Genomic DNA, 24,611 nt, shown 5'->3' with positions numbered 1-24,611 from the left:
TCTGTAGGGGTGGCCCACAGGCCAGTGGGAAATCTAACCCACAATCCTGATGTTTTTCCGTATGGGTGGCCCAGTGGAAATCTAACCCACAATCCTGTGTTTTTCCGTATGGGTGGCCCCAGTGGGAATCTACACCCACAATCCTGATGTTTTTCCGTATGGGTGGCCCCAGCGGGAATCTAACCCACAATCCTGATGTTTTCCGTATGGGTGGCCCCATGCGGAATCTAACCCACAATCCTGATGTTTTCCGTATGGGTGGCCCAGTGGGAATCTAACCCACAATCCTGATGTTTTTTCGCTATGGGCCCCATGGGAATCTAACTCGGCCCCAGTGGGAATCTAACCCACAATCCTGATGTTTTTCTGTATGGGTGGCCCCAGCGGGAATCTAACCCACAATCCTGATGTTTTTCCCGTATGGGTGGCCCCAGCGGGAATCTAACCCACAATCCTGATGTCTTTCCCGTATGGGTGGCCCCAGCGGGAATCTAACCCACAATCCTGACATTGCAAGTGCTGTGCTCTATCAACTAGGCCATGCAGGACCATGCTCTTGTATTTGCAGGACTGATATCTTACATTTCTTCATTTATATWAAAAAAAAGGTWAAAAAAAAAGCTAAACTCATGTTATTACTGTCTCTCAAGGCAGCATAGTGTAGATTATCGTAAAATGCAACAACAAAATGACCCATTGTCAGACACAGCAATAGAAAAACCGTCTGTCTTTCATCACAACATAAATTTGCATGAATCATTATGATAACCCTCATAGGCATAAATATTGTTTTTCTGGTTTAAATCCCTCTATGAAAGCCCACTGACTGACCTCCTCTGGTTTAAATCCCTCTATGAAAGCACACTGACTGACCCCCTCTGGTTTAAATCCCTCTATGAAAGCCCACTGACTGACCTCCTCTGGTTTAAATCCCTCTATGAAAGCCCACTGACTGACCGCACTGGAAGCAATAGTTGACCAGGGAGAGTAAAAAAGCATTTCCACCAATCAGAAGTAGTCAGTAATTGCCACCAATGGTGTCTTCTCCGACTGAGATCTGTTTAGAGGTGGCAGAAGCAGATGCATCGTCATGGTGACTGGCGGCCTGCTGTCAATCCTGTGATCCGTATAGGAAATTACATGTTATGTGGGTGACTACAGCCAAAGACTGTTTATTATATTGACAAGATAGTCAAGTGACCACTCTAACAATGGAAATGCATGTCCTCAAAGATGGAAGGCAGGTGAGATCAGGTGGGGCCACTCTAGCCAATGAGAGGACATATATGCATGTGAACAAAATGGACAGATAGAGGACTCATCTTTGTATCTGTGCCATTATAGCATCTGTCAAAGCATGGGCTCCATTTTAAAGTAGTCAATTGTCTTCTTCTTCTTCTTCTTCATTGGCTGATTGCTCCCAACGCATARGAATCCACACCCAGTTGACTACTATAAAATGGTAGAAGCCCTCAATGGCAATGTCCATGCTAAAACGGGTTATATCCATGATGAGTCCTCTATCTCTATGACAACAGGCTCTGATATAAAGTTGCAGAAATGCCATTTGCGTCCACTTATATCAGTGCATTCATAACAACTTAACCATTACGAAACTTCTATTCGATCAAATAAGTCACACACAGCAAATCAGCAATTACATTTTTTGTTGACACTCATAGACCTCCGTATAAAAATTCCTAATTTCATTTGCTTATTTTCATGGACAGATTTTGGGCGGAGTAAAACCTCTTGCGTCGCCTCTTCCTGACTCTCTCAGGTAGCTGAGAGAGTCACACACTCCTGACACTGTGACAGAGGCCGACATGAGTCACACAGCCAGCTATCTCCCATTTCCTCTCCCTCTCTCTCTCATTTTCCACTTCCTCTCCTTTCCTCTCTTTAATTCCCTCATTTTCTCTCTCTCTCTCTCTCTCTCTCTCTCGATCGGTCACTCTTTCTTCACATCTCATGAGTAAGCCCAACCCTGCCATATGCATCAATCCCTACTAATGAGTCACGGACACTCACACTCAACCCCTCGCTCAGATATGACTAGCCATTTATCATACTCATAAAGAGCTGTAGTATTACAGTAGCCCTACACATTGCACAGAGGACACTGTTTCCCATGAATCTCTAGGGCGGAAGAGCAGAAGAGGTGATTGGGAACAGGTGTTCCAATTAATTACCGGCGGCAGACCCGCCGAGTATCGAGCACCTGCCAACGGGGAGCCACAGTGACAAGAAATGCAGCCTCACAGGGAAAACAACATTTGTTGACACACTGTGTAATCATGTGAGTAGAGATGAAGAAGAGAAGAAAATCAGCATGATAATAATGTTTTGATGCGCTTCCATGAGAGGCAATGAGAGGTAGAAGCTGAGTAGTAGTAGTATAGTATCATAAAGTAACAAGGCTTTTTGGATGGGACCCAGCTACAGACTGGGGACTGCTTACTGACTGTGCTGAATGAGCAGCAATAGAAAAGCAATTTCCTCCACTCTGATGGAGAGCTGCAAGCCTCCAAGATMATTCACCCACAGGGTTAGTTCTWCATTGCACCAATCAACCCAGGTGTCTCATCAATGCTTGATGTCTAACAAAAATCCTTTCCCTGAGTTTTTAGTTGAACAGAAAGAGACGGGCCCTAGTATAGCCTCATCATCTCTCCATTCGATTTTCAGAACTTCATCACTATTCAGCGTGGATCCTTCCTTTCTTTCCCAAGTTCCTCAGATGTGGTGACAGGGTTCTGGAAGTGGAAGATGGCGAAGGCAGTTCCTGTGAATGTTCTAGATGTCCTCTGGTTTTTTTCCCCCCACCTGGCACCGTTTGAAGTTGGCTGATGGGATTGTTTTAATATTCCTCKKATCTGGGCTCACGGAAGGGTACATGTGATGTGATCCTCTCTCTACTGCTTGGAGATCAGTTTGGAAGTACCAAGCTGACTAATGATGGACAGAGAGGAGGGGATAGAGGGAGTGATCTTGCACTGTCACTTTATGCAACCGTCTCTGTTGTGCTGTAATCATGAAAATAAAATTCATCTGAAGTGGGAAGAGAATGTTGAAAGGGATAGTGAGAATAGTGAGAATCTGGCAGCAGAGTGTCACAGAGAGACAGTGGAATACTGAAATAATTGTGGAATTTAAATTTGTTTATAAAGCTGAAAATGTCTACAGAGTGAGAGATGTGAGTGGTTGAATCTAGTTTCCAAGCTAAATGATGGACTGTCAGTGGTTTCTTTGTCGGTGTAGGGGGGCCAGACTCATTGTGTCTCTCTCTGCCCACTCTGATCGTATGTCATGATGATCAACAAGAGTGATCAGCAGGTGCTTGGTGAGCAGTGATGCATGGCAGAACTGTATCAGAGGGAAGGCTTTGATGCCAACCAGTGCCCATGGGGCGAGGGCAGCAGGGAACGGCTTAAAGGGCAGACGGGTCCATATCCGGCTGGTTGCCATGGAAACACACCTTTTAACTCTCCAGCGGTGCCTTCCCAGCAGGAACCTCTTTGACCACTACACCAGTCTCCGCCCGCCGTGTCCGAGAGTTCCTGCCCATCTCACAGCAACAAGAGAAGGAGAGGCAGGAAGCGAGCRTGTAGTGTGCCGTATCCATGGCAACCCAGGGGAGTGAGCGAGCCAAAGAATATTGACTGCAGAGCTGGCAGCGAACAACGGTGAAACAGTGCATCTCTCTCTCAGCCACGCATCCCCCGAGCCGTAACCCTCATAAATAGGTCTGTGTAAACAAACTGGGTTACAGCTAGATCAACACCGCAACACAAAAATAACTTAACTACAATGCTAAACCACAAGCTATAACATAGACGATCTCATTAAAGTATCTCATTAAAGAGAAGTATGTTGTTTGAACCCAGGGGAGATTGTATAGTAAGTCATAAGTGCAGCAATGCACACAGAACGTGTCCTCATCCAGACTCCCTGGAGTATCAACCACACGTTCCCGGAGACCAATATACTGCGCTAAGTTTATCAGATAACTACCTCTGCTGTTGTGCTGCTCGGCGAGTGCCGTAGCCGTTTGATGTCCTCACAACACAGACCTCATTTGTACAAGTTTTTTGCCCACAGTCTTGGCAGGGCTCGCTTTGAAAGAAACACTCTGTCAACATCATTAGCCGTTTCTTTCACAGCGGGAACATTGTTCCTCAAAACCAGCTCAGCTCGGTACTACCAGTCCTTTAGATATTGCACCAATTAATAAAAATGTCTTGTCTTAAAGAGATCCAGATCCCTTTAAATATACACACTGGTCCCATTTCACATACAATTGGTGCTAATTTCCCACTGGACACAGCGGTCAGTTCAACGTCTAGTTTTGGTTGAGTTGTCAACTAACGTAAATTTTACGTGAAATTAAAAATGTCACAATGTCATTGGATTTAGGTTAAAAGTTGGGAGAAAAAAACACAATGCCCTTATGTTAATTACTTTTTGCAAATTCAATCAGTTTTCCACATTGATTTAAAGTCACCCCAATGCTTTTTATTAATTGAAATTACATTGGAACAAAGTTGATTCAACCAGTTTTTGCCCAGTGGCTAGTTTCCCATTCATATGACTGCATTTGCCTTCCTTCACAGTAATTACTGTTCGGGGGCAATTCCCCAAGGGGTGTTAGTGCTTAACAATGACAGGGTGCTCCAGGAAAAACATCCCCGCTGGTCGTTTATTAGACCCCAGCAGTCCCGGCCTGGCTGCCACCAATAGGCTGTCATGTCCCCTTCAACTCTGGGTCACCTGACCACCTACATCCTCTAAAATAATGTAGAAAAAGCTGTTGCACGCAACTCACTGCCTTCCTGAAGACACAATGTAATCGAAATGCTTCAGTCTGGTTTTAGACCCCATCATAGCACTGAGACTGCACTGGTGAAGGTGGTAAATTACCTTTTAATGGCGTCAGACCGAGGCTCTGTATCTGCTCATGCTCCTAGACCTTAGTGCTGTCTTTGATACCATCGATCACCACATTCTTTTGGAGAGATTGGAAACCCAAATTGGTCTACACGATACAAGTTCTGGCCCTGGTTAGATCTATCTGTGGAAAGATACAGTTTTCTCTGTGAATGGTTGTCCTCTGACAAATCAACGGTAACATTTCGGTGTTCCTCAAGTGTCCGTTTTAGGACCACTATTGTTTTCACTATATATTTTACCTCTTGGGGTGTCATTCGAAAACATAATGTTAACTTTCACTGCTATGCGGATGACACACAGCTGCATTTCAAATGAAACAGGGTGAAGCCCAAAATTGCCCTCGCTAGAAGCCTGTGTTTCAGACATAAGGAAGTGGATGGCTAAAACCTTCTACTTTTAAACCTCGACAAAACAGAGATGCTTGTTCTAGCCCAAGAAACAAAGAGATCTTCTGTGTGAATCTGACAATTAATCTTGATGGTTGTAAAGTCGTCTCAATAAAACTGTGAAGGACCTCGGACCTACTGGACCCTGATCTCTCTTGTGACGAACATATCAAGACTGTTCAAGGACAGCTTTCCATCTACGTAACATTGCAAAAATCAGAAACTTTCTGTCCAAAAATGATGCAGAAAATGAATCCATGCTTTTGTTACTTCAGGTTAACTACGGCAATGCCCTACTTTCCGGCTACCCGGATAAAGCACAATAAACTTCAGTAGGCTAAATACGGTGTTAGACTCCGACTAGAACCAAAAATATTGATCATTTATACTCCATGCTAGCCTCCAATCACTGGCTTCCTGTTAAGGCAAAGGGCTATTTCAAGGTTTACTGCTAACCTACAAAGCATTACATGGGTTGCTCTCACCTATCTTCCGATTTGGCCGCCGTACATACCTACACGTACGCTACGGTACACAAGACGCAGGCCTCCTAATTGTCCCTAGAATTTCTAAGCAAACAGCTGGAGGCACGCTTCTCCTCTAGAGCTCCATTTATTAGGAATTGCTGCCTACCCATTGAGAGACACAGACTCGGTCTCGACCTTTAAGTCTTTATTGAAGACTCATCTCTTCAGTGGGTCATATGATTGAGTGTGCTGGCTCAGGAGTGTGAAGGTGAACTGAAAGGCTCTGGAGCAACGAACCGCCCTTGCTGTCTCTGCCTGGCCGGTTTCCCTCTCTCCACTGGGATTCTCTGCCTCTAACCCTATTACAGGGGCTGAGTCACTGGCTTACTGATGCTCTTTCATGCCGTCCTAGGAGGGGTGCGTCACTTGAGTGGGTTGAGTCACTGACATGGTCTCCCTGTCTGGGTTGGCGCCCCCCTTTGGGTTGTGCCGTGGTGGAGACTTTGTGGCTATACTCGGCCTTGTCTCAGGATAGTAAGTTGGGTTGAATGATACCTCTAGTGGTGTGGGCTGTGCGTTGGCAAAGGGGGGGTATAATCCTTCCGTTTTGGCCCTGTCCGGGGTATCATCGGATGGCCACAGTGTCTCCTGACCCCTCCTGTCTCAGCCTCCAGGATTTATGCTGCAGTAGTTTATGTGTCGGGGGGCTAGGGTCAGTTTGTTATATCTGGAGTACTTCTCCTGTCTTATTCCTGTGCCGTTGAATTTAGGTATGCTCTCTCAATCTCTCTTTCTCTCTTTCTTCTCTCTCTCGTGGAGGACCTGAGCCTAGGACCATGCTCAGGACTACTGCCATGATGACTCCTTGCTGCCCCAGTACATCTGGCCGTGCTGCTGCCCCAGTTTCAACGTTTCTGCCTGCGGCTATGGAACCCTGACTCTTCACCGGACGTGCTACCTGTCCCAGCCTGCTGTTCAACTCTTAGAGAGCAGGAGCAGTAGAGATACTCTTAGATGGCTATGAAAAGCCAACTGACATTTACTCCTGAGGTCTGACTTGCTGCACCCTCGACAAACTACTGTGATTATATATTATTGACCATGCTGGTCATTTATGAACATTTGAACATCTTGGTCATGTTCTGTTAAACACAGCCAGAAGAGACTGGCCACCCTCATAGCCTGTTCCTCTCTAGGTTTCTTCCTAGGTTTTGGCCTTTCTAGGGAGTCTTTCCTAGCCACCGTGCTTCTACACCTGCATTGCTTGCGTGTTTGGGGTTTTAGGCTGGTTCTGTACAGCACTTTGAGATATCAGCTGATGTAAGAAGGGCTATATAAATACATTTGATTCACAGGCTGCTTCTCCCAGATGGGGAGAGACTTGGTGCTAGCTAGGGTAATACATGCTGGACGCACGACAATATGCCAGCCAAGCCCAGGAAAACCCAATCCATTATGATGTATTGATTGATGAGCAGATTAAAATGAAGGGCGTCAAAGTCCTGGGAGATGATGAGGTGGCCATGTGAGGATAACATAGAGAATGAGATTACCCTCAGGGCTTGGGTTTTGGTTTACAGTTGAAAGAGGTGGTCGAAACAATGACTGATTGATTAGCCATGGGCCAGGAGGAGCAGGGGAGGAAGAGAGAGACCGGATGAGTAGGATGAGACGTACGCTCTCCAACACAGCGGATGGCTTCCCAGGTCCAGCACATCAAAGGATTGGCCCTATGTCCTCCTTTGATTGGTGTGGAAACTTAAAATGGATGCCGCAGGCGAGGACTGAGAAGTAATGAATAAAAAAGTTAAAAGGTCTCTGAAAACTTTGGCCAGTACGAGACGAGTCACCACTGCCCACACAGTCGGATATCAAGCACACAGTCTCTTGAAGATGAGCAGTTTACAGGTAGTGGTGTTGTTTTCTAGACCTGAGTAACTGGGCCAAGTAGGCTTACCCTCGCTGCATCTCATTCATTCACCATAAAATCCCCCAACAACAGAACCCAAAAATGACAGCCAGGTGTCATAACCAGCCGGTTGGAGAGACTGATAATGACAGAAACAGGAACTGCGCGACAGTCTCTTAACAAAGCAAACTCAGACACACCAACATCACACATGCTGCTGCTGCTGCTGTCTCGCTGCTTTTTTAATGGTTCACCATGCCCCTGTCCCTCCCTCCTTCTTCCCTTCCTCTCTCCAGAAGAGGGGGATAAATCAAACCCCTGTCTCCTTTGCTTGGCTCTGGTGATCCAGGAGATAAACACAGTTTGGAAATCTATAAAGCCAACTCCTCTGAACGCTGGCTGGGACATAGAGACTGGAGGAGACATGGGGGTCAATACATCTATAGCCTATCACTACTTAGACTACAACAACACTGTCTGGACTGATGGATCAAACAGCGATTTTATCTAACAGCTGGTCTCATGGAATAAAAGGTTGAGAGCAGAATGTTTGGTGGTGAGAAGAGTTCACCATGCTGTATGCTAGATGTGCTTGTCATAGTTTATCAACATGGCCAATACAAGTCAATGTTAATGGAGAGCTTCATAGCCCTCATTTTAGGGTGTTGAAGCCTCCTCAGGAATATCCAGCATAAGAAACAGATCTTGTTCACACCTGTTTTCATGTGTGTCTTGTGGTTTGTTTGTTGGCACATGTAGGCCAAGGTCTGAGTTTAACAATAATGATCTCAATTTCAATCAGAACACCCTCAAATCAAATCCCATTTTATTTGTCACATGAGCCGAATACAACAGCTACAACCTTACAGTGAAATGTTAACTTACAAGCACTTAACCAACAATGTAGTTTTAAGAAAAAAAAGTATTAAGAAAGTATTTACTAAAATATACTGAAGTAAAAAATCAATAAAATAACAAATAATTAAGGAGCAACAATAAAATAACAGTAGTGAAGCTATATACAGGGGGTTAGTCAAGGTAATGTGTACTCATAGGTAGAGGGAAAGTGCATAGATAATAAACAGAGAGTAGCAGCAGAGTAAAAATGGGGGTGGGGGGGACAATGCAAATAGTCCGGGTAGCCATTTGAGTAGCTGTTCAGGAGTCTTATGGCTTGGGGTATAAGCTGTTAAGAAGACTTTTGGACCAAGACTTGGTGCTCCGGTATCGCTTGCCATTCGGTAGCAGAGAGAACAGTCTATGACTTGGGTGGCTGTAGTCTTTGGCAATTTTTTGGGCCTTCCTCTGACACCGCCTGGTATAGAGGTCCTGGATGGCAGGAAGCTTGGCCCCAGCGATGTACTGGGCCGTACGCACTACCCATACCAGGCGGTGATGCAACCAGTCAGAATTCTCTCGAGGGTGCAGCTGTAGGACCCATGTCAAATATTTTCAGTCTCCTGAGGGGGAATAGCCATTGTCGTGCCCTCTTCACGACTGTCTTGGTGTGTTTGGACCATGATAGTTTGTTGGTGATGTGGACACCAAGGAACTTGAAGCTCTCAACCTGCTCCACTACAGCCCCGTCGATGAGAATGGGAGCATGCTCGGTCCTCCTTTTTCTGTATGCAAATTGGAGTGGGTCTAGGGTTTTTGGGATAATGGTGTTGATGTGAGCCATGACCAGCCTTTCAAAGCACTTCATGGCTACAGACGTGAGCTACAGACGTGAGTGCTACGGGTCGGTAGTCATTTAGGCAGGTTATCTTGGTGTTCTTGGGCACAGGGACTACGGTGGTCTGCTTGAAACATGTTGGTATTACAGACTCGGTCRGGGAGAGGTTGAAAATGTCAGTGAAGACTCTTGCCAGTTGGCATGCTCAGAGTACACGTCCTGGTAATCCGTCTGGCCCTGCGGCCTTGTGAATGTTGACCTGTTTACTCACATCGGCTACGGAGAGTGTGATCACACAGTCGTCCGGAACAGCTGATGCTCTCATGCATGCTTCAGTGTTGCTTGCCTCGAAGGGAGCACAGAAGTTATTTCGCTCATCTGGTTGGCTCGTGTCACTGGGCAGCTCGCGGTTCCCTTTGTAGTCGGTAATAGTTTTCAAACCCTGCCACATCCGACGAGTGTCGAAGCCGGTGTAGTACAATTCAATCTTAATCCTGTATTGACGCTTTGCCTGTTTAATGGTTCGTCGGAGGGCATAACTTATTCCTTATAAGATTCCTTATAAGCGTCCAGGTTAAAGTACCGCTCCTTGAAAGTAGCAGCTCTACACTTTAGCTCAGTGTCGATGTTGCCTGTAATCCATGGCTTCTGGTTGGTGTATGTACAGTTGAAGTCGTAAGTTTACATACACCTTAGCCAAATACATTTAAACTCCGTTTTTCACAATTCCTGACATTTAATCCTGGTAAAAAAATCCCTGTCTTAGGTCAGTTAGGATCACCACTTTATTTTAAGAATGTGAAATGTCAGAATAATAGTAGAGAGAATGATTTATTTCAGCTTTCATTTCTTTCATTCCATTCCCAGTGGGTCAGAAGTTTACATACACTCAATTAGTATTTGGCAGCATTGCCTTTAAATTGTTTAACTTGGGTGAAACGTTTCGGGTAGCCTTCCACAAGCTTCCCACAATGAGGTGGGTGAATTTTGGCCCATTCCTCCTGACAGAGCCGGTGTAACTGAATCAGGTTTGTAGGCCTCCATGCTCGCAAACGCTTTTTCAGTTCTGCCCACACATTTTCTATAGGATTGAGGTCAGGRCTTTGTGATGGCCACTCCAATACCTTGACTTTGTTGTCCTTAAGCCATTTCACTACAACTTTGAAAGTATGCTTGGGGTCATTGTCCATTTGGAAGACCCATTTGCGACCAAGCTTTAACTTCCTGACTGATGTCTTGAGATGTTGCTTCAATATATCCACATAATTTCCCYTCCTCATGATGCCATCTACTTTGTGAAGTGCACAAGAGTTTGAAGGTAGACCTTGAAATACATCCACATGTGTGACACAGTGGATTATAAATGAAATAATCTGTCTGTAAACAGTTGTTGGAAAAATTACTTGTGTCATGCACAAAGTAGATGTCCCAACTAACTTGTTAACAAGAAATTTGTGGAGTGGTTGAAAAATGCGTTTTAATGACTCCAACCTAAGTGTTGGTAAACTTATGACTTCAACTGTATGTACGGTCACTGTGGGGACAACGTCATCGATGCACTTAATGATGAAGCCAGTGACTGATGTGGTGTACTCCTCAATGCCATCGGAAGAATCCCAGAACATATTCCAGTCTGTGCTAGCAAGACAGTCATGTAGTTTAGCATCTGCGTCATCTGACCACTTCCTTATTGAGCGAGTCACTGCTGTTTCCTGCTTTAGTTTTAGCTTGTAAGCAGGAATCCGGAGGATAGAGTTATGGTCAGATTTGCCAAATGGAGGGAGAGGGAGAGCTTTGTACACGTCTCTGTGTGTGGAGTAAAGGTGGTSTAGAGTTTTTTTTCCTCTGGTTGCACATTTAACATGCTGGTAGAAATTAGGTAAAACGGATTTAAGTTTCCCTGCAATAAAGTCCACGGCCACTAGGAGCTCTGCCTCTGGATGAGCATTTTATTGTTTGCTTATGGCCTTATACAGCTCGCTGAGTGCCGTCTTAGTGTCAGCATCGGTTTGTGGTGGTAAATAGACAGCTACGAAAAATATAGATTAAAACTCTCTTGGTAAATAGTGTGGTCTACAGCTTATCATGAGATACTCTACCTCAGGCGAGCAAAACCTCGAGACTTCCTTAATATTAGATTAATATTAGATGGAACGAAAACCCAGCCAGCTGTATGTTATCCATGTCGTTGTTCAGCCACGACTCGGTGAAACATAAGATATTACAGTTTTTAATGTCCCGTTAGTAGGATAGTCTTGATCGGAGCTCATCCATTTTGTTATCCAATGATTGCACGTTGGCAAATAGGACTGATTGTAGAGGGGGATTCCTCACTCACCGACGGATCCTTACAAGGCACCCCGACCTACGTCCCCGATATCTCAGTCTCTTCCTCATGCGAATGATGGGGATGTGGGCCTTGTCAGGTGTCTGAAGTAAATCCTTTGCGTCCGACTCGTGGAAAAATGAAATCTTCGTCCAGTACGAGGTGAGTAATCACTGTCCTGATATCCAGAAGCTCTTTTCGGTCATAAGAGACGATGGCAGAAACATTATGTAGAAAATAAGGTACAAATAATGAGAAAAAGCACACACACGCCCGTAAAACGGGAGCCATCTCCTCCGGCGMCATCATTGTTTTATCTGTAGTTAATTGTTACCCTTTTTCCTCTAGTCATAATTAAACAACTCTAAACTGTGATTATTTCTTAATTATGAAGTCAGGAAGGGAAATGCTCAGGACTGGGTTTTTTACAAGACAGCTGACAGGGAGAGAGAAGAGAGGTCTCTATAGACCTTCTCACCTGTGGTTGAGCAGTGAGATGCTGCTTGCTGGAATGGGCTGCAGCATTGCGTTTGAGTTCATGTGATTCAAAAGAGCAACTGAGTTTATTTTCTACCTGCTATCCCCTGCTTACAGCAGATATGAATGTATTTGCATGACTCATGATTGCATTTCATCTAAAACTGCTCCCACAGGGCAACTTGAAATACCAAACGCCTTTCATTCATATTTGACGCAACTATAATTTATTCACAAACCAGAGTTACGCAGTGTTATTGATATGGCTCACGCATTTCTAAAAGACCGAAAGGGATTCAAGATGATTCAACACATTCTACAAGGTCATGTACTTTGCATTTCGGCATTCTGCTTTTTTTTTATGGATAAACAATTCTGACAGTGAGAACACAATTGTGAATGCTCTTTCTGCTAAGGTTCACAGACCTGGGGGAAATTCAGCCCAGAGAAAGTCACTCAATTGTGGCTCTATAGAGAAAWCCTTGTTAGATACACCGAAGTTAAAGTCATGTCTTACACATACATGTAAACATTAAGTACACAATTCTGAAAGTAAATGCCCTGATTTCTAGTCTTATCTTTAGCGGTTGGTGTTTGCAGCAGAGCGTTTCCATGGTTATTTGACGTTCTGCGGTTATCTTGTTTCAGGTTGTCTGCTGTCTGACTGCGTTAGGGAATCTCCTGCTCGTAGAAMAGGATTTCTTAAACTATGGGTCGGGACCCAAAGTGGGTCCTGGGCATGTGACAGGTGGGTCGCAGTTATGAGAGTACATCTATCATCACGCACTATTTTATTCTTAATTTGAGTCGTTGGATGACGATTTGGGTCACGGGAGAATCGTCAATTTCTCACTTGGGTCTCGCGCTGAAAAGGTTTAAGAACCCCTGCTGTAGAAGATGAAGTTGTTGGTATGTAGATCTCTAAGCGCTGGGGAGGATGAGCTTGACAGGGCCAGAGCTGCAATCAGGACCTCAGGGTCTGCTCCTTCTCTGTRGCAGCACTAATGACCTCTATGGAACCAGKGTAATCAATTCTTAATGAACCGTGGAAAGACTTCTGTCTGTCACTTGACATGTCTACTGCTGCCATCTTAAATCCTACACCACCACCCACCAGCCAATATCTACACATTCAGTGTTTCCCCTAGGATTTCTTTCACCAGGCGGTGGCAAGGTGGGGGGGGGGGGGGGGGGGGTCTTCCTAGGGCATACATCTATAAATCTATGAATAGGGGTGGACACACTTCCAGGATTACAACCTAGCTAGCTAGTTACCTTGGAGGTTTCTCGGAGATCTGACGTTTTAACGTGCCACTCTGATCTTAAAAGCGTCTCGGCAGACATTGGTGCACCGCTGCTAAATGAATGTAGGACAAACACTGACATTTGATGTTCTTTGCCAATGCTCTTTTATAGCTTTATTTGAGCACATATGTCAACACTTGACCATAGCGAAAAGGTTTTGCCTAGCTGCAGTAAGACAAACTTCAAAATTGCAAGTCAGTTGTGTCAATTTATTTTTACACAATACTACAGTATATGATAGTTACTTCTACAAGTGACCTAAAATTAAGTTCTACATTTGCATAAACCCACCTGCTTTAAATAAGATAAGCTTCTCTCACAAAGATCAGGTTAGCTGAGTTGTATCAGAGAGAGAGGAAGGGAGAGAGAAAGTGAGAGACAGTATTTTCTCTTCTTGGGAGAAGCTTATGCCCTTGAGATATCACTTTCCCCTGCTGGGGGATTGTCTCTATCCCTTGTGCAGTGGGGGTAGCCTAGCTATTAATGACGCTCCCTTGGGGACGGATGGATACAGATGTAGGATCTTAATTTGATCACCCTGTTGCAGGAGAACTTAACTGCAATGCAGGAAATGTAAAACTTGTAGTTTATTAAAAGCCTTCGGATGTTTGTAATTTCCACTTTAGATTTTTACTTACGAAAAATGTATCAACCCCTACAAAAATGTCCATTAATTATAATCCACATAATAATTCACATTTCCTATTGCTACAAGATTATTTTCCTGCTGTAGCATGCTGGCACTGTAGCAGACTAAGTAATATCTCTATTGCAGAGTAGAACATTTGCAGACTACTGTAGAGCACTCATAGATTGCTCATTCTACCCACGATTAATTACCCAGGTAGTGCTGGCAAATACTGTGCACGCAAAACTCCCAAAGGATAACTGTCAAATTTGTAGGAATACACAGACATACACAGACAAAGCTGCACACAGCTACACACAGCTACACACACACACAGTTAACAAAAGTGTTAAACAAATCAAAATATATTTAAAATGTGAGATTCTTCAAAGTAGCCACTCTTTGCCTTGATGACAGCTTTGCACAATCTTTGCATTCTCAACCAACTTCATGAGGTAGTCACCTGGAATGCATTTCAATTAATAGGTGTGCCTTGTTAAACGTTCATTTGTGGAATTTCTTTCCTTCTTAATGCGTTTGAGCCATCAGTTGTGTTGTGACAAGGTAGGGGTGGTATACAGAAGATAGCCCTATTTGGTAAAAGACGAAGCCCATATTATGGCAAGAACAGCTCAAATAAGGAAAGCGAAATGACAGTCCATCATTAATTTAAGACATGAAAGTCAGTCAATACGGGAAATTCCAAGAGCTTTGAAAGTTTCTTCAAGTGCAGTCGCAAAAACCATCAAGCTCTATGATGAAACTGGCTCTCATGAGGACTGCCACAGGAAAGGAAGACCCAGTTACCTCTGCTGCAGAGAATAAGTTTATTAGAATTACCAGCCTCAGAAATTGAAGCCTAAATGAATGCTTCACGGAGTTCAAGTAACAGAGACATCTCAACATCAACTGTTCAGAGGAGACTGCGTGAATCAGGCCTTCGTGGTCGAATTGCTGCAAAGAAACCACTACTAAAGTACACCAATAAGAAGAAGAGACTTGCTTGGGCCAAGAAACATGAGCAATGGACATTAGAAATCTGTCCATAGGTCTGATTTTTGGTTCCAAGCGCTGTGTCTTTGTGAGAAGCAGAGTAGGTGAACAGATGATAGGCAAGTCAGTTAAGAACAAATTCTTACTTACAATGATGGCATACTGGGGAACAATGGGTTCACTGCCTTGTTCAGGGGCAGAACAACAGATTTTTACCTTGTCAGCTCTGGGATTTGATCCAGCAACCGTTTGGTTACTGGCCCAATGCTCTAACCTCTAGGCTAACTGCCACCCCTAGCTGCTGCTTAGTGGGAATATAATTTGTTTTTCAACAGGACAATGACCCAACACAACTCCAGGCTGTGTAAGGGCTTTTTTACCAAGAAGGAGAGTGATGGAGTGCTGCATCAGATGACCTGGCCTCCACAATCACCCGACCTCAACCCAATTGAGATGGTTTGGGATGAGTTGGACCGCAGAGTGAAGGAAAAGCAGCCAACAAGTGCTCAGCATATGTGTGAACTCNCACCCGACCTCAACCCAATTGAGATGGTTTGGGATGAGTTGGACCGCAGAGTGAAGGAAAAGCAGCCAACAAGTGCTCAGCATATGTGTGAACTCCTTCAAGACTGTTGAAAAAGCATTCCAGGTGAAGCTGGTTGAGTGAATGCCAGGAGTGTGCAAATATATCATCAAGGCGAAGGCTGGTTACTTTGAAGAATCTAAAATCTAAAATATATTTTGATTTGTTTAACACTTTTTTGCTTAAAACATGATTCCAAATGTGTTATTTCATAGTTTTGATGTCTTCACTATTATTCTACAATGTAGAAAATAGTACAAATAAAGAAAAACCCTTTGACTGGTATAGTACTTTATTTAGTACCTTGTCTCCCCACTCTTTCATCCATACTGTGAGTGTCTGACTTGGAGTTGCCAATCTTCGTCCTTCACCCACCACCCCCTCCATGTTCCTTAGTGCTAGGTCCCTCTGTGGTGCTTTAGGATCAGCATGATTAGTACTGTTAATGAGCTGTAGCTTTCATCAGCAACAGCAGACTGACACATACACCACGTGTTGCTGTAGCCAACAGCAGACTGACACATACACCATGTGCATCCTGCAGGACCTCTAGGAAAGGCTGTGTTATCTCTCCTGTCAGCTGTACCAGCGTCTCAGTCAGTCGACCAGTCATAATCCCATTATTAACCCCTCCGCTAGCCGGCCGGTGCCACGGAACCAGGGCGAACACAGTGAGTTACCCCCAACCCACCTGTGGCACCGAGGCTGACACACCGGGAGAAAAGGTCCAGAAAGACACAGCTCTTTAGGAAGCGCGACATGCACCTGGGAAAGCCTTCACCTGAAAAATCACAAAGTTCAATTAGTGGTTCAACTGTGCCGGTCTACAATGAAAATCCACTGATGTGCAGGAACCCACTTTAATAGCTCTTAGAGCATTTAAATGACTACCTTACTGGAAGTTGGTTTAATGATGCAGTAGAGTCAGAGTACCTGTGGTTACGAAAACTTGAGTTTGACTTCAGAGATTAACAGCGTATTGACAGATAGGCCTCCATCAAATATAACATTGCTCTGAATTTTCCCTGTCAGTATGGCTGATGCTTGCACTCCATACCAAGCACATTTGATTGGCAGGAAATTGATCATAAGATAGTTGAGTGTTAGAACCCATTGTGAATGAGGCTATGTTGTACTCCCAGAGGAATAACTGTTCTTTAGGGATTTGCATTGACATGCTATGTTAGATGTGGCTCTCTGGAATCGGCTGTCTTTCAAACCTCTCTTCTGCTTTACATTTCTCTCTCTCTCTCTCTCGTCACCTTCTTATCGTCACCCTCTTATATCTAAATCATAAGTCCGTCACGGTTTAGTCCCAAAAGATTATGCAACTCTTCAATCAGAGATGTCACTCTCACTTTATTTCTAACAGGCCTAGCAAGTCCTCCATCACAGCTGCCAATCAAACTCATGAAAAATTGACGAGCTATTTTATCAAAGTAATTGTGTGCACCAATACGATAAGATCACAACACCTTTAAAACAATTTCCCACATCTGAATAACAAGACTGCATATAAACCACCAGATCTAGTAATGAAATGTTATTGAAGCAAATCCCAATCATGGCATCTACAGACGTCGCAGATGCACAAGCATGGGAGATTCTCTCCTCTTAGCACAAACCCATCTTATGGGTCGTTGGCAGGTACAGGATGTGTCAGAATGACATCCTAAATCTGGCACTGTATCTGCCACCTCTAATCCACAGGAAGAGACATAAAACACCTCCTGCTCTGACGCCTTCACACCTCCTGACGTACAACGTCTGCTTTCTGATTTATTTACCAGCTGACAGTTCTATTAAGAGGCATGCTATGCTGATCATTTGGGAGCAGGGTTTGAGAAAGCACACATTTCATGCCTGGCAGGCACACCATCTAACTTCCTGATGACTGCATTGGAGGCTTAAATGTCCATTGGCCCATTGTACATAACATTACTCTCTAAAAGGATGGCGTGTGTGTGGCTGACAGCGGGGCCTGGTCCGGTGCTTTGCTGAATGGGGAGGGAACGGAGAGAGGGATGAGTTAAAGAGGAGAGAGATAGAGGGGTGGGCCCTTTTTCTCCCTCTCTGGAGTATACTGTGGGAGAGTCTCTGATCTGTGGAGTGTGCTGTGGGAGAGTCTCTGATCTGTGGAGTATGCTGTGGGAGAGTGTCTGATCTGTGGAGTGTGCTGTGGGAGAGTCTCTGATCTGTGGAGTGTGCTGTGGGAGAGTGTCTGATCTGTGGAGTATGCTGTGGGAGAGTCTCTGATCTGTGGAGTGTGCTGTGGGAGAGTCTCTGATCTGTGGAGTGTGCTGTGGAGAGTCTCTGATCTGTGGAGTGTGCTGTGGGAGAGTGTCTGATCTGTGGAGTGTGCTGTGGAGAGTCTCTGATCTGTGGAGTATGCTGTGGGAGAGTGCTCTGATCTGTGGAGTATGCTGTGGGAGAGTCTCTGATCTGTGGAGTATGCTGTGGGAAGTCTCTGATCTGTGGAGTATGCTGTGGGAGAGTCTCTGATCTGTGGAGTGTGGCTCGTGTGGAGAGTCTCTGATCTGTGGAGTGTGCTGTGGGAGAGTCTCTGATCTGTGGAGTATGCTGTGGGAGAGTCTCTTATCTTGGGAGTATGCTGTGGGAGAGTCTCTGATCTGTGGAGTATGTTGTGGGAGAGTCTCTGATCTGTGGAGAATGCTTTGGGAGAGTCTGATCTGTGGAGAATGCTTTGGGAGAGTCTCTGATCTGTGGAGAATGCTTTGGGAGATTCTCTGATCTGTGGAGAATGCTTGGGAGAGTCTCTGGATCTGTGGAGTATGCTGTGGGAGAGTCTCTGATCTGTGGAGTATGCTGTGGGAGAGTCTGATCTGTGGAGTATGCTGTGGGAGAGTCTCTGATCTGTGGAGTATGCTGTGGGAGTCTCAATGGGCTTCCAAAGAGCTGGAGAAGTGAGCCGGCTTTCATCAGCCCCATTCACAACTCCTCGATGTCCCACCACACTACTACTGCTGTCCTCTAAAACTCTGACTAATGAGTGTGTGTAACTGGAACTCCCGTTTGGTCATGTTACATCATCTCCCTAATCATCTCAGGCCCAGCCAGCCAGTCCATCACGCTACCACTGATAGGAAGGATAAGAGCTGGTTGATGTTATTAGCTATTGACTTTAGTGGTACTATGACACACACAGCAACTGCCCACTGGCTTAGTGCACAACCTTGTAAAGTTGTGAGTGGAGAGGGATGCTAACTAAGCTCTCATTTATGGCAGGTCATATTCAGTTCAGAAAGACATTGGTGAAATATGTAGCCTGGTCCCAGATCTGTCTGGGCCCCGAGCTTGAACTTCTAATGGCATGGCTTTCTTCCTGACCTCATCTCTTGATAGTACTTTTCAGCATCAATATTTTAACTCTTCTCTCAGTTTTTTTCTCCAAATCCTTCTTTGTGACCATCACTTTCCATGTTCTTTAATGTGCTTTTAWCTTTTCCTCCCTGCTGGTCTTCATCCCCTCCCTTAGTTGACATCTCTTATCCACCTCCTCTCTTTCCCCCAACAAGGCACCATGTGATGTCTCTCACTTGCCTCTATTTTAAAGAATTGTGAGAAATGGAGAGCCACACTGTGCAAAGATCCCCAACAGCCACAGTACTGTATGAGTGCTGAACAGACTGTGTGTATTTAAATGCCAAATCATGCAATCTCATGCATAGGCACGAGTTGGCCCACACCTATGATAAATTAAAGACACGGTAAAGAGAGCACACACACACATACACACACACACGCACACCTGAATAAATAGACAAACAAACAGTACTGCCTGTAAGCAGCAGAGGAACCAGACGGTGACAGCAGCTGTCTCCCATTAGTGGAGCTTTGTGCTGTTCTGTTCTGCACAGAAACCTCTGGATCAATAAACCACGAGCAACCAAATGGGCCTTTTAATGTTTGATGCTAATGCCAGCTTCTGTCTCAGGGGGCCCATTGGACCAGTACTGAGTGCAGCAATGTGCGGCCACTTACCCGTACGGGCAGCCTAGTGGTCCAAACAGAGCCAGGAAACAGGTCGTTGAAATGCCTCCACAACACACTCAAGAGCCCCCCTGGTTACTTTGTTTGCTTGTGGAAGCCATATCCAAACTGAGCATRGAGCCCCTGCCGAATACATGAATGATAATCACCTTCCTGTGTGTTCAGGCATTTGCCTTGGTGAGGGTCGGAAATAGGGATGGTCAGCGGAGTTCTTGTTTCCATCCAGGATGGCGAGCCGAGCACCAATCCGCTTCCTCACTAGAGCCTAGACAGGCAGGCATTGTCATGCTGCCAGAGCCGACCCATCCATCACATCCTCCACTAGAGTGGAGAAGCGCCTGGCATTTGGTGGAAGTTGTCACAGGATGAGTGTGATTATCATCGACCGACCATGCAGTGTGGCTGTCATGGAGGGGGCTGCCTGTCAGTTTTAGTTTGGGAGTTAATTGGTCCACAGTGAGGGGGTGGTCAAGGCGATGCAAGGGGGAAGGGAGCGAGAGGGAGGCTGGAGGGAGGCAGGGCGGATGGTCCAGCTGCTCCAGTTTGCAGACAACTACTGAGTGCAGACTGGGCATGTCTACCTCAGAAGTGCTGTGTGCAGTGGGCCAGTTAAGCAGATTATTCAAGAGTGTTAATCGTAGTAAGGAGACTTCTTTAGGTATTGTATTGCTGCAGCCTGCAGGGGCGGGAACATGTCCGTTGGTTTCATGTACATTTCCTTGAAAAACACACCTGCACAGAAGCAGACATTTTGAGAGCACTGTTCTAGCGTTGCTGTTCAAATGCCTGCAGGTGGATTGTTCTCATCAGATGTTCAGCCTCTCCTCTGCTTTTAAGGAGAGGTGCCTCTTCGCTATGTGCCGTCTTTGACAGACACTCACAACAGCCTGTTACTCCTGGATAGAAGTCTGACTACACTGAGCCTAGAAGGATTTGACAATCAAACCTGGGATCTGTGGCTGCAATGAGAAAATAAAAGTACACTATATTTCCAATTACTACTCCCCAGGAACGTCTTAATAGCCAATTTCACAGTGACCTCAACATGACATATCTGAGAGAAGGAGAATGGAGAGAGATAGAGATTCAGTGAGTGAGTTGAATGAGGCAGAGATTGCCTGAATGCTGATGATGCATGTCATTGCCACGAGCACAGTGCTGTGATGGATCAATAAAAGACAAGGAAGCAATGAGCAGTCTGGGATGGGAATGCTGTGGAATTCTCTAGATAATCTCCATGCTGGTGTTTATGTTCAACGTGAATTTACAGCGAGGCTCCTGCAGCTATACAGACGGATGGTGTTGTGGTTCTCAGACCAACATCTGTCAAGCAGCATTAACACCATTCATTATGTTTTTTAATCAGTGGTTTGTGTTACAGAGATGAGTTGAAGGATCATTGCCTTTGATTGATCACTGGTTGATTGTATGCACCCGCTTTAAAGCCACAATCTAGAGTCTGTGTGCATTCTTTACCAGCTTAAATTCTGCAAAGTAACTTTCACTGTGATGCTTGTTTACAAGCTTGGGTAAATTCTTATGTATGAGAGAGCATTACATGCAGACTACACCACGGGAGTACGTCCGCATGCCACTGGGATTTTGTCCATCTGACAAAATGCAATCATGACATGCAGGTTAAAACTCAAATCAACTGTGCATCAATTATATTAATTTTGGGTGGCTCCAAACACATGAAACATTAATGGATATTTAGCTGGGAGATTAACATTGGGTTGTTATTTTACCTAACATTCATATGGTCCTCCTTTAAGATGGTTCTTTGTAGAATTTTGACCTGGAGTCATACATAATCTTGTGTTTCTCTACTCCAAGGATTCATCTACAGATAAAACGGGAAACCTAGTTGGTGTTTAGTTATTTTTAATTAATCTCTTATCGTGTGTTTTTCAAGCATCTATGTGGGTTTGTATCTTCCTGATATACAATAAGGAGGGGACTTGCAGCACCTGGAGCATCTCAAATAGAACCACGTTTGCGCTTGACAGATGCGTGTGTTAATTCATTTTTGCAAGGCTTGTACATGCAACTTGGCCGGTGTGGTTTGCGTGTCTGGCTGTATTTTTTGTGGTTGTCTTTGCTCCATTAATATGTGTTTTAAAGACAGTGCGACAGTGTATGGTCATTTAAGACGGATAAACGAACATAGCTGTCATCTGCAAGGAGCTTTTGCTCATTTTATAGAAATATATTTGCTTAACCTACGTACTTAACCCCCGACATACACTTATTATAAAACTGACGTCAAGTATAACACTATCCAGCCCAGCCTGCACTATCAACCACACTTAAAGCTAGAATCCTTAATTTAAATAATAGCAAAGGGCATCCCCGCCCGTTCTGCAAGAAATCTAAGGGATTGGGCTGGAGAAATGTAACCACTCTAAAATTCATAGACAGAGCTATAGATGCAAGGACTAACCACCAATGATATCGAATGCATCGTTTTAACCATGTTTTTAATCCATGCAGTGTTTGTTTACATTTACGTTGTTTACAAACATTGGACTAAAACAAGTTTATTTTTAGGGTTCTGATGGGGCGCGACAGTTGAACTAAACTCATGAGCCATTTATCAGTTATATTCTTCAAGAATCAATTGGCAGTTTATAATTTACAAGTCCAAGAATGGATGTAGCAACTAAKGATTCTAGCTTTAATACATTGTTATAATTGCCCCTACCTGGCTGATTGAACAGCTGGAATACAGAGATTTATCTCTTGTTGTAGAACTGCTGAAGTTCTGAACTCCTTCCCCCTTCAAGGAATCAATATGCAGACGGAGGGAACTTACCCGCAGCCAGCTGCATCCAGCCGCAGATCTTGTAGACCGTGCCTGTGCTGCAGAAGAAGAAGAGCGTAAAGCAGCCGATGCATCCGATGACCAGCGCCATGGACATCCCGATGAAGAMGGACGCGGCTTTGAAGGCGYCGGARGGGATGGTGCTGAACTCCATGAAGCTGCCCTGGCACGTCAGGTCCCGGGACAGCCCGTTTCCGATGCAGTAGTGGAAGAGGCCGAAGTARCCGGCCTGCGGCGTGTCCATCCCGTCTCCGATCCAGTAGGGCTGGATGAAGCACACCACGTTGACTATAGCGAAGAGGATGGTGAAGATRGCCCACAGAACCCCGATAGCGCGGGAGTTCCTMACGTAGTTGGTCTGGTAGATTTTGGCAGCCTCGGAAGCGGGAAGCATGGTTGTWGGAGCCCCAGGCACCATYATTCAGTCTCTAAAGGTTTTTATATTTACGAACTGTTCACACACAGAGCTTTAATCAAGCACAGAGCACATCCCGGCCGCGTCAATGTGACATGATCTCCCCGACTAAACTGCTCCCTTCTGGGCGAGTGTTTAGCCTACTAAAGCCTCGCAGCTTGCACTGTSCTTGGGTCYGCCACCGTTTTCCTTATCTTTATTGAATGGTAGGCTGGGTATCCGAGAGATATTACGAATAATACTGAGGAGGAATCTTCTGAATGAATGATCACTGAGATAACAGCATGTAATAATCACCGGGTGTTAATTCGAAACGGCCATGCATTTAGCAAATACTCTACAGCCATAGTAGGCTAAACAAGCATCCTACGGTCAGAACTGCATTCGATTGAGGGCGCACAGAGATGAATAATCCATGAAAAATGCTAAAGTCTACGGAGAGCGGCTGAGATCCCCCTTCACAGAAGCGGCCACAACCGTAGTTGTCAAGGCTACAACCTCATCTTCCACCGAATACCAATTTTCCCGAGGTGGGGGTGCATTTAACTGAAATGATGAAGTAGCGAGTGTTGACAATCTGCTCACTGTGCATCATGTGCTCTGTTTGACCAAAGAACACCTGTATTCCAGGCAGGCGCAGTCCGACTGTCACAACCGATTGACCTATCAAAGCCCCTTTGATAAAGCACCATGCGCAATATAGCCTATCCCCTAATCCCACTTTCGCATGCCCCAGTGCAATGATAGAATGGGAGACATCTGAAATAAAATCGTTAAATCTTAAAAGCAACACTCCTATTTGATTTAGTCTAGATTGGCTCTGACTCGTGAGGCAGAATATTGAAGTCTCAGCTCTCTCTCCATGTCGTCTCTCTCTCCGTGTTGATCTGTGTCCTCCGAAATAGGATGGCTTCTGTAGCAAAACAAGACGCGCTGGTATTTAGCGCACAGTGAACAAGTGCACATCAACAACAAGGGCAGGCTATACAACTCAACCCTGCGACATGGCATTTTATCACAAAGTCATGATAAAGGCTAATTGGCTAAACTTAATCATGATTGCAATGGCTAGGTAATCACTCTAAATGCATCACCTGTTTGATAGCCTACCCCAAGTCTCCAACGTTGTGTGCTATGCAGTGGGCAACAGTGCTCAGTGGTTAGGTTGACTTGATGCTCTTCTTGTTGATCACTTGATGATTCTGAAGTGGCTTTGACTGCTCTGCCAGTACCTTCTCTCAGTGCAGTCTATTCTTATTCAGGATTAGCCTTCTCAAAGCTGCATGTGGCATATTCCTCCCCTTGGCACGGTAGAGGTAGCCTATAGGCTTAAYAAGAAAAACAAACATGTACACAGGCATGAAAGCATTTTATGTTCATTATTTAGGTGAAGGCTTGTGGTTACAATTATTTTGAAACTGAGAAAATAACTTTATATTTACAGTAGCATACCTATGAGTTTATGAATGGTGTAAGACATATTTAATCATTCTCAAGGTGAAAAAACAAAACAAAGAAATGACAAACTTCATAGCTGTAAAAGAAGACAAGGAGCCCATCCACACAGACTCTGAGCAAAGTGTGAGTTCAGGTTTCTTACAYGGGTGACCCGTTGAAATCATGAAAACTATGACACCTTGCGCTAGAATGATGTCTGTCATC

General features: G+C 44.8%; 1 protein-coding gene and 1 pseudogene across 1 annotated transcript in view; both read right to left on the bottom strand.

Annotated features, from left to right (window-relative positions):
- The window catches only part of LOC111951385 (SCY1-like protein 2), a 27,716-nt gene extending 7,256 nt beyond the window's left edge, over positions 1-20,460 (bottom strand). The window contains exons 1-4 of the mRNA XM_023969437.2: positions 20,443-20,460; positions 17,784-18,329; positions 17,642-17,696; positions 16,391-16,480 (exon numbers count right to left, since the gene is read on the bottom strand). Of these exons, the coding sequence (XP_023825205.2) occupies positions 16,391-16,480; positions 17,642-17,696; positions 17,784-18,329; positions 20,443-20,460 (709 nt within the window). The remainder of the gene's footprint in view (positions 1-16,390; positions 16,481-17,641; positions 17,697-17,783; positions 18,330-20,442) is intronic.
- Positions 20,461-22,499: 2,039 nt separating this feature from the next.
- LOC111951384 (LHFPL tetraspan subfamily member 3 protein pseudogene) lies at positions 22,500-23,846 on the bottom strand (annotated as a pseudogene).
- Positions 23,847-24,611: the final 765 nt, after the last annotated feature.

This window comes from Salvelinus sp. IW2-2015, linkage group LG24, assembly GCF_002910315.2.
Source record: "Salvelinus sp. IW2-2015 linkage group LG24, ASM291031v2, whole genome shotgun sequence".
Taxonomy (NCBI): Eukaryota; Metazoa; Chordata; class Actinopteri; order Salmoniformes; family Salmonidae; genus Salvelinus; species Salvelinus sp. IW2-2015.
The sequence above is the reverse complement of the archived record's forward strand: the minus strand, read 5'-3'. Positions and strand labels throughout refer to the sequence as shown.